The 10,052-nt window shown below is 42.9% G+C and overlaps 1 protein-coding gene and 1 long non-coding RNA gene across 2 annotated transcripts in view; one reads left to right on the top strand and one right to left on the bottom strand.

Moving 5' to 3' along the window:
- Positions 1-2,241: 2,241 nt before the first annotated feature.
- LOC108448194 lies at positions 2,242-4,707 on the top strand. The gene is made up of 2 exons (XR_001863993.1): positions 2,242-2,453; positions 3,004-4,707. It is a non-coding gene; the product is annotated as an uncharacterized LOC108448194 (long non-coding RNA).
- TAF3 (TATA-box binding protein associated factor 3) overlaps positions 4,578-10,052 on the bottom strand; it is a 114,257-nt gene continuing 108,782 nt past the window's right edge. The window contains exons 7-8 of the mRNA XM_017740400.1: positions 7,443-7,549; positions 4,578-6,680 (exon numbers count right to left, since the gene is read on the bottom strand). Of these exons, the coding sequence (XP_017595889.1) occupies positions 6,566-6,680; positions 7,443-7,549 (222 nt within the window). The 3' untranslated portion in view covers positions 4,578-6,565. The remainder of the gene's footprint in view (positions 6,681-7,442; positions 7,550-10,052) is intronic.

Here is a 10,052-nt window from a genome sequence, read left to right on the forward strand (position 1 = left end):
AGGAACATTCTTTTTTTTGGAATCTCTTTTTTTTTTTTTTTTTGTTTTTTTTTTTTTTCTGGCCAGCAATGCTGAAAACAAAAAATGCAGCATTCAGCCAGACAACTGCGAGGGCTGGAGCGATGTGGTTCCTCCTGAGCCGTGGCACTGCAAATCCAGCCTTTTAGAGAGTAGGTGGCACTGAGAGCCAATGGTTGGGCTGGGTTATTAGATACCGAGGCAAAGGCGTGGATTTTGGGCTTGACTGAGCATCTGTCTTTGCAGAAAATATAGAGAACAACAGCATCACTTCATCCACAGCATCTTAATACATGGCAGCTCCAAGCACCAACGCAGACATTTCACAGCCCACAAAGCCCAGAGAAGGCAGCTATTGTATGAATTATGAGAGGCGTTTTTTGACATCCCTGAAGTAATTTTAAGCAAGAAGCTGTTTCTCAGATAAACCCCACCAGATATCCCCGGAAGGAAAGAAGAGCTAGTAGGAAAATAAGGTCTTAATATGAGCTTAGCCTGGCTCCTTTCACAGAAAGGCTCGAAATCAGTGGAGGAAAAGAGAGTTGGTTTCATGCTGGAAAAGTTATTGGAAGAGGGTCAAGTAAAGCCTGCAAAGCCAAAGGATCTCCCTGGATCTGGAGGGTCATCGATGGTTTCCAGCTCCCAACCTCAATGAAAACACATTTTCAGGTGAGGAGCAGGTTCAAGGACAGATCTGTCACTGGGGAAGCTCCCAATGGCTCTGTATTTTATCCAGCCCCTGTGAAGGGTGTTACCATTATTTAACCCGTGGGAAGGTCTGGGCTTCACAGAGCAGGAAACGTTATCCTCCTCCTGTGGATGGAAACTGGGACACGCTCTGATCCTGCACCTAAACACACCACAGCAGAACTGAGAACTGTGCCCAGCTTTCTTGATAACAAGACCAAGTTTCTCCCTTTGAATCCATGCAAAGGACCATGAGGACAAGAAAAACCCGCAAGCCAATGTGTACTCCTAAAAAGACAATTCTTAACAGCATTTACCAAAAAGAGCTGTAAATTACAACTCAGTTAAAAATAAACAACTGCACACTATCCCCTGTCCCTATTTCCTAATTAATGTAAAAGAACAATTCTATTTTTTTTTCCAAATCTAGATGCCAAGTTAAAAGAATCCACAGCAAACTGTGTTCAGTTCCACACCTGGGGAGGGATCAGCCTGAAGGAAGAAGCCTGAAGGTCACCTGCACACAGTAAAGCAGTGGTATTGGAGCCCCAGGTGACACCAGGTGTCGGGCTGGTGACACGCCATCACACTTGTCATTAGTCCCACAGTAAGCAAATGACAGGCACAGCAAGATACAGGCTTAGGGAGGAACTGACAGGCAAGACTTTGGAATTTGTAAACCAAATTCCTGCTCATGACAGTTGATGAAACCTAAATTTTTGTATGTGTGTTCTAAGTCTCATTCTCCTTCATCCCCTCATTTAGGCAATAAAATCACCTAATTATTTTCTGTTTGGTTTTGTAGAACTGTTTCGAAGTCATTATGGGAGCATTCACACTGAAATCATAACAGGGAGTTGTGTTCATATGAAATGACTTTCTCATTGTGTTTTACAAATTGCCTGGAAAATCTTCCTTCTATCCTGGGTTTACTTGACATTTTGTTTTTTGAAGAAAATTTGCTTTCCTGGTCAAAGCTTGAGATAGCAATCACTGAATAATAGAAAGGTTGGAAGGGACTTTAAAGATCATCTATTTCCAACCAATATCACACCAAATCTCAAGTGTCGGCATGTTTAGTGTCACCATGCTGGAATGGAAATCCCCACTTGCTCAAGGCACCCAGCAGCTGCTGAGCTGTGCTGGCTTTGGCATAGGCCACCAGACACCTGAGTTAAGGGGTCAGGACCCTGGAGCAGACAAGGACTAGAAAGAAAATTTAAGGGGCAACAGCCAAGGGGGAACAAATAGTCTGGAAGCCCTCAGCTCTCCTCCTCTCTCCCTGTGAGAAGAATCACAGGACTTAAAGTCCTGGTGCAAAAGGTCACTCCATAAGCATCTTAGAATCACAGAACCCTAGGATGGCTTAGTTTGGAAGGGACCTTAAACATCATCTCATTCCAATCCCTCTGCCACGTGCAAGGACACCTTCCACTAGACCAGGTTGCTCCAAGCTCTGTCCAACCTGACCTTGAAAGTTTCCAGGAATGGGGCATTCACAGCTTCTCTGGGCAACCTGTTCTAGTGTTTCACCACCCTCACAATAAAAAACCTCTTCCTTACACCTGCTCTGAATCAACCCTCTCTTTGTTTTGTCCTACCACCACAGGCCCTGCTAAATAAAAATTCCGACCCCCTCCTTCACCCAGTGCAAACCTTGAAGAGGCTGAAGCAGCACCTTGGAGGGAAAGAACCCTTGGCTCGGCTGCCACAGCTCACGATTAATGGTTTCTGCTCACAAGAGCCAGGTATGAGCTGTTTGCTGGCTGTAAATCTCCCGTTACAGCCTCCTCTGCCATACAGCACACATGGATTAATAGCAGCTTTCTACTTTTGAGGTTACAGCTGATCCAAAAGTCCTCAGAAGAAAGGGCGAGTTTCCTAAGCAGCATGACTGACAAGACGGCAAAGAGGGAGTTTATTCAGAGCATTATCTAATTCATTCCCCAGTGAAGGAAACTCATCTACTTTCGAGACTTAAAACTTCTAAAGAAAACTGCTATGATCTAAAGAGATTGGCCATAAAACTATTTGTATTGAAAACTTAGCCAGCATGCCTTTAGTGAACTTCATTCATTAACATTCTTCCTGGCAAGGTTTCCATATCTCAGCGTTCATTTTATACTTTAATTTGGTTAGTAGGTCTTTGTTTAATCGTCCTATTGAAAGGAGAACAAAGAAGGTTTAGGTGATACAGTGAAGTAATACACTATATTTTATCTCTGTAAAGCCCAGACAAAGTCAGCAGGCTCTGATACCCTCCGATTTGGTTTTTTTTTTATTCCCTTTCTCTTCCAGGACATTTGGAATCACAAATCAGTTGCAGAGCATAAAGATCCTCACTGTACTTAGCTGCGGACACCTTCAGAAGAGAAACACCTTGTCAAGCAGAGAAATGATGCTCTGAGCACAAAACAGCCCCAAAGGAAGATTATCTCGGGAAAAGTGCATTCCCATTACTTTGGGGATGGATACTCTGCTTTTATATCTATGTCCTCCAGTAAAAATCAGTAGTCAAAGTAGTTTCTTTCCTCTCAGAGCTTTGTGCTTACTGTCTCGATACCAACTTCATGTTTTTTTCTGGGTGCAAAACTCATTAACAAGCTGCAATTCTGCCTAATGACTAACCTGCTTCGCAGCCAGCACCCAGCATAGTGACCCGCAGGCACAGGCTGCCCTGGAGGAGGATTTACAGGATAAAAAGGATAAAAAACTCTCCAAACAGAGCTGCTCCCCAGCCCCAACACTGGCTGTGCGAGTGGCAGCTCCTGGGCTGCTGTAAACTGACACAGCTCCAACTGACTCCCAACTGACTCCAGATAAAAATCTGGCCCCAGAGTAACGGCAGGATTCAACAAGCTTTTCTCACGGAATAGTTTTTACGCTCTTTTCTTGAATATTTACGACCCATCCTCACTGTCCTGCTTAAATCCACTCCACACGGTGTGTCCGCAAAGGGGGAAAATTGTACCTGTCTACTCTTTATAGTGCAGCAGATGGTGAGTTGTCTCCTCACTGAAAACTCTTTAATTCTTTCTTTTCTAAACCCTACACCAGTTCTACTCCAACCACCCATGGAAATACGTGTTTTCTAGAGGCAGCGCTCCCAATTGATGCTCCTCTTGATGAAGCTGCACTTCAAGGCAGGAAAACCATTCAGAGACTTGGATGCTCTCCCATGACATCCAACGAGCAAACCAACCTGCAGCCCACCCACCGTGCCCCCATCTCATGGATGGTGGTGTCCAAAATCCAAATAAAAGGATTCAGATGAACACAAATCCCAACACTAAAATCAAGCAACGAATCAAGGGAGCTGCCCTAACTGCTCCCTAACTTTCCATACACAAAGTTCATGGAGAAGAAACCTAACCTGTGAAGTTACAGCAGCAATTACAAAGGTCTGGGGAAGGAGCTGGGCTTGCTCAGCATTGGGTGGGGCCAGGGGCTGTAAAGAAGGTCCAAGCCCCATGGCTGCTCAGGGATAACTATTTCTGGAATGATAATTCATTTATGCCACAGATTCCTGATAAACACCAGCATAAGTGGAAGGGAGGCAGGCTCAGCACCAAGCCTGGCTTCAAACTGACGACCCGGAGGTGAAGGGCCCCTTCTCCCGTTACTAATCCCCTCAGCCACACAAGCCTCCTGAAAATGATGCTTTGGTTTTATTGCCACAAGGGTCATTTATAAAACCATAAAAGCCAGGGTAAGAAACCAACCCAGCAGCAGCAAGGCCAAGCATGCAGAGAAAGAGCTGAACAGCCATCGAAAGGGGCAAGTTCAGCCCTCCCATGGCATCCTGAGTAATTCAGTTGATTAAATGTGAGAAGTTCTGATTCATGGAGAGGAGGAGGAAATGCATAAACAACTTACCAAAAGCTAATTTCTTTATTATTGCAACCAGAAATGACCAAAGACGGCGTATTTCGTATGTCTGCACATTACACATGGAAAAAACCCAAGAATCAGCATTGCAACATCCAACAATTCAAAAGAAAATAAAGAATCAAACCCAAGAACTTTCTTGACTGGTAATTAACAGGGACGGAATATAAACGAGATGGCATTGAACAAAGCAGGTAACAGTGCACTTTTAATAAACCAATTTCATCCATATCTCCACTGATTTGCAATTTAACAGTTCTATCAGCAAAGCCTCATTTCCCTAACTAGACCGGTACTTTTTAAAACATGACTAATTCATTCTCATTAATATCAATTTGGATGTGTTTAAAAAATAACTCTTAATATCTGCACAACAGGCTAAAGGGCCGTATTTCTCCAACACCAGACATTCTCACTGCATTGGTTCAAAATACAAATATCCCCAAATTAACCAATGCAGTCTCAAATTGATTAGAAAGAAAAGGCATACATTTTTTTCAAGATTTATTCTTATTTAGCTCTGAGACCCATTGCACTACAACATCTAACACTGACTTTTATTTCAGTTTCTCTGCACTTTCCCCTCACATTTTCAACGGGGAATGCGACTGGGATTCACTTTACTGGTCTTTCCAAGGTGATACACAAAGCAGAGGAACACACCTGCATCTCCTCTACCTAAACACGATCCTTTTGGCAAAGTCACTAACCACTTGTTAAAAAAAAAAAAAGAAAAAAAAAAGAGAGAAAAAAGTCCATTCCAGCTACAGATTAACACGCTGTAGCTGCCACCAGAAGTGCAGAGCCCCCCTGGCCTAAGCTCCCAATGCAGAAGGCATTTAAGCACATGTACAACCAAGTGTGGGAACAGGCTCCTTGAAGGCAATAGGATTACTCACTTCTTAAGAAGTTACCACATGTTTAAGTATCTGAATTGAGGCCTAATTACGGTGCTGGCCACCTCCTCGTGCACGCACAGCTGGGGCAGAGCTCACCAATCCCTCATAGCCATGAGGACAGGCGTTTGTCACACGGGCTTTTAGTAGCTGCTAGGTTTGTATTCACGGGCAAATGACAACAAAAATCCTCAAGGCCTAAAAAATAATTAAAAAAAAATTTACTTTATAAATATCAGGTATTTACACGTGTGAAAATCTTTTAATGGGAAGTGTTTTTACACACCGATGAAATGTACAAGCAATGAAAAGGTACGTTGACAAACACTTAAAAAAAAAAAAAACAAACAAACCAAAAATCAAAGTATAAAATATATTACAGGTCCACCGAAAGAAATTCACACGGAAGAAAACAATTGACACAATAGAAACTTTTTTTTTAAAAAATAGAAGATATATCACAAAAGCTTGAACATGTTTATTTTATGTTAGTACTAAAAATCAAGGAAAAAAGCTTCATATATTCTCGTCACAAAAATATTTACCAGCCACTTTTTATTTCCACATTATGATTATCTGGCTCAGCAAGAGTCGAGGCTGAACTGTATCCAGACTACAGAAATCATTCCAGAAGGTTGTCTCAGTTTACAACTTACTGCAATTTACATTTTCTCCTCCTCTCAGCACCTTACTGCAAAGGTTCAAGAGGGATTAATAACAAACCGAGAAAGAATAGGACAGATATCTGTATTTACAACATTCATCCGTGCTGCTGCCGAGCCACAGGAGCGGGAGCGGTCCCAGGAACCACCGAAGTCTTCACAGCGCTCTGTGCAAATTCCCCTTGGCAAGGGAAAGAAACAGCATCAGAATGTACCCAAATCCAATGCCACGGGCTCGGACGGTCCGTGAAAGCCAACAGCCCCTGACTGAGAGCATCTCCTCGCCCCTGAGCCACTGCAGAGACACAGCCCCGGCAGCCGCAGGGGCACGCGGGCAGGCTGGATCCCTCCTGCAGCAGAGTCGGGGCAGGAGCTGCCGTGGTGACCGCACGACTTCAGTCCCCTGCCAAGTCTTCAATGTGCCCTGTGCTTCCTCTTCTTGTGTTTTTTATCCTTCCTTTTGTTGGCACACTTGGAGCAGAACCATTGCATCTCTTCTGGGGGTGCAGCCGTAAGCCCAACGCAAGGCCTGCGAGGGACAGGAAAATATCACATCATCTCAGTGGAGTAACATGGCTTCTGCTTCTTACCCCTAAAAATGCTACTTGTCAGTGGGAGACAGGATCTGGCCTTCAAATTAATATAGCAATTATCACTATCTTAATGAATATAACTATTGAAACTTAAAAAACAATCGAAACCTAAAAACTCTTGCTTTGAAACAAAAGAGAAATATCAAAAGGATACTCAAATAAAAAGTGTTATTTTAGTAGAAAATATGAGTGCACTTTCAGGTGTAATAGACTAGATTTAAAATAATTTCAAATGTTTCTTTAACACATCTGCAAAAACCCTTATGATTTTATGTAGCTTTTAAAAAAAATGCCTAAAAAGTGATTAATTCCCCCCAACCTTTTCATAAGAGCTGACATTTATATTACTGTTCATACAATGCTTCATAATTTGAACTGTCTATCTGTATACACTGTGTTCATAATCCTGTAGTTCTCACAAAATTACCAGAATCAGCAATATTTCCCAGCAGTTTCAAAAACAACCGTTATCACCAATGCCCATTAATTAAAAAGTAACTCTCCTTCACAGTTTAAAATCTGCTTTTTCAAATTTCAGAGCAAAGGAGATAAAAATATCTTCCAGATTATTAAATTGGACACAGCAAAGCTATTTAAATATTCCCAACGTCACAAACTATTAGAAAAAAAAGGCTTTTTACTAATATAGCCCCAATCTGCCAGGCACTGGCAGAGGAGGATGGATGAGAGGAACTCACCAGTGATACCAGTCATCGCAGTCGTCACAACCTATCATTGGACTGCCATCATCTGGCTTGTTACAGCCAGGACAGATCCAGATCTGGTTACCCCACTCGTCTCGGATCTGGTGCAAAGGAAAGCAAAGTTAGCTGGTTTTCAGGGCTAAGCAGGCAGGAAAATTGACATTAAAACAAACAACAACAAAAAAAGGTTCCTTCCTTATCTGGCTAAGCCATTCAGCAGCCCCTGTTGTTATGTGTGAATTCTCTGATCATGAGAGCTCAGTGTTACGTCTTAATTGATTTTCCTACACTGCTCATGACAACAAAATCATGTATTTTTCTGCACTGTCCTGTAAACCAGTAAAGCCAGTTACACCACCCGACCTCAGCACGGGCATTCACACACAGAACCAGGGCTTAAGGACACAATTCCTTCTCTGTCTATACTTTTAAAATTCGACCCTGTTAATGGCAAGCAGGAGCCACGGCAGCCTCCTGCATAAGATAACAGTTCTTATGTGCATGTAAAATATACAGTGCCGTGTGTATATATTGCTGCATTACTTATTAGCCAAAGTCTTCAACTCCAACGAGCTGATAAGATCAGGATATAAAAAAAGTTGTTACTGAGTAACTTTCCATTCCCCTTATGACATTTATGCCACAGTACAATTTACTAAGGGTAAATGAAACAAGAAAGGCAGCTCACTTACAGTACTGGGCAGCTGCTCACCGGGTTCATCATATGCATTTTTTTAATGTTTATATCCTGCTTGACCCACTGTTTGTATTTTTAAATTTCCAGTGGCTCTTGAACAGCTCTTTGCTAAAAACATACACGTAAAATGTCACAGAATCCACCTAAAGGAGTGCAATTAACAATACAAAGTACAAAATGTCTGGGGCATTACCCTGACTCCATCACTCCTTTATGAAGATTTGCACATTATCACTGAATCTCAAAACCAGAAACTGTTTTGTTCCCTGCTTTTGTGCATTTACACATATCTCAGGCAATAACTTTTTGCTATCTGTACAGCTTATAAACATGATATTAAAAAGTAGCAGATGAAAAGCCCCAAACATTCTCAGTAAAAAAAAAAAGCCACTACACGGTGGTCTGTACATCTTAACAGCACTTCGTGAAAAATCAATAGGAATGTACCAGAGCTGCAACCAACACATCACTCTTCCCTGATTCCTCTTAAAGCCCTGAATGTTTCCGTGGTTTAAAACTAGAAAATACAAGGCCCAGAAATACTAACCAGGGAACAATCCCCTTCCCAACAGAGATACAGAGTAGGCACCGTCATAAAATTAACTCGATTTCCAAGCTGATTGATTGCAATAATCATTCCTATCTACCATCTAATCTCACATCTGCAAAGTCATTTTAAGTTGCTGGAGAAGCATCTGCTGCCCAGGTGAAGTGTCTGGGATCAGAGTGAAGAGGTCCAGAGGCATTTTGGTGGGATGCTGGGGAGGGAGGGGATGCTGTGCCATGGTGCTGCAGAGAATGGGTGCTGGGGGATGTTGGGCTGAGGGCTACAAAACCTGCCTGAACACCTGGCTGCACCTCCATCATTCCCCAGCACGGGCACCCCATTTCTGGTGCTGCCTGGTTTGGGCACTGGCCCTGCCAGGTATAGGCAGCACTGCCTGGTGTTGCCCCATCGGAAAATAGACACCCTAACTTTTCCAAACTTAGTTTTTCAGGTTTTCTTTTTCTCCCCTGCAGAATGCCTGCCTCAGGCTCTCAGGGGCTGGAGAGGGGCAGGGTGGTCTATAATCACAGAAACCTCTGCCTGTTTGTTAAACAAGAACTTGGGCTGCTGAATAAATATATTAAAAATATTGCGTAACTTCTCATTCCTCAATGAGCCAAGGGTCGTGGAAGAAGGGATGGAGTGGGATTGCTGACTGCTGTGCTAGTACAAACCACTGAGAGCTAATGAGCAGAGCACATGCACTGAGATGCTATCCAACAGGGAGATGTGTATCCTCTTTTTTTTTAAACTATAAAATCACCCTCCTCTCCTCCCCTGCAGAAGGGAGTTGTGCACCTCTCCCTCACTGGCTCCACTCTTATCTCTAGCACAGCTTTCCCATGTGACCTGAGCAAAATCATGTCATCATTCTGTGTCCTGGATTTCCTTCATACAAGAGGCTAATAGTTATTAATTATTTTCTTCTTCTCCAACCTCTCTCTGAGCATTTTGATTTATAAATGTCTCACATCAGGCGTCTCTCTGCCTGTGCACATAGCTGGGTCCTAATGAAGTAAAGCCTTGGTTTCAACTATAATGTTGTAAACCACCACTTTTCACAAGGGCATGGAGAAATAGGACAAGGGGGCATAGTCTTAAGTTGAAGGTGAGTAGGTTTAGACTACATACTAGGAAAAAAATACAATAAGGGTGGTGAGACACTGTACAGGTTGTCAAGAGAGGACTTCCCATTCCTGGAAGTGTTCAGGGCCAGGCTGGGCAGAGCTTGGAACAACCTGGTTAAGTGGAAGGTATCCCTGCCCATGGCAGGGGATGGAACAAGATGGTCTTTAAGTTTCCTTCCAACCCAAACCATTCTGTGATTCTGTGGTTCTGTGAAAAGCAAAAATAACCTGAA

The sequence above is a fragment of the Corvus brachyrhynchos genome, unplaced genomic scaffold (genome assembly GCF_000691975.1).
Source record: "Corvus brachyrhynchos isolate BGI_N302 unplaced genomic scaffold, ASM69197v1 scaffold307, whole genome shotgun sequence".
Taxonomy (NCBI): domain Eukaryota; kingdom Metazoa; phylum Chordata; class Aves; order Passeriformes; family Corvidae; genus Corvus; species Corvus brachyrhynchos.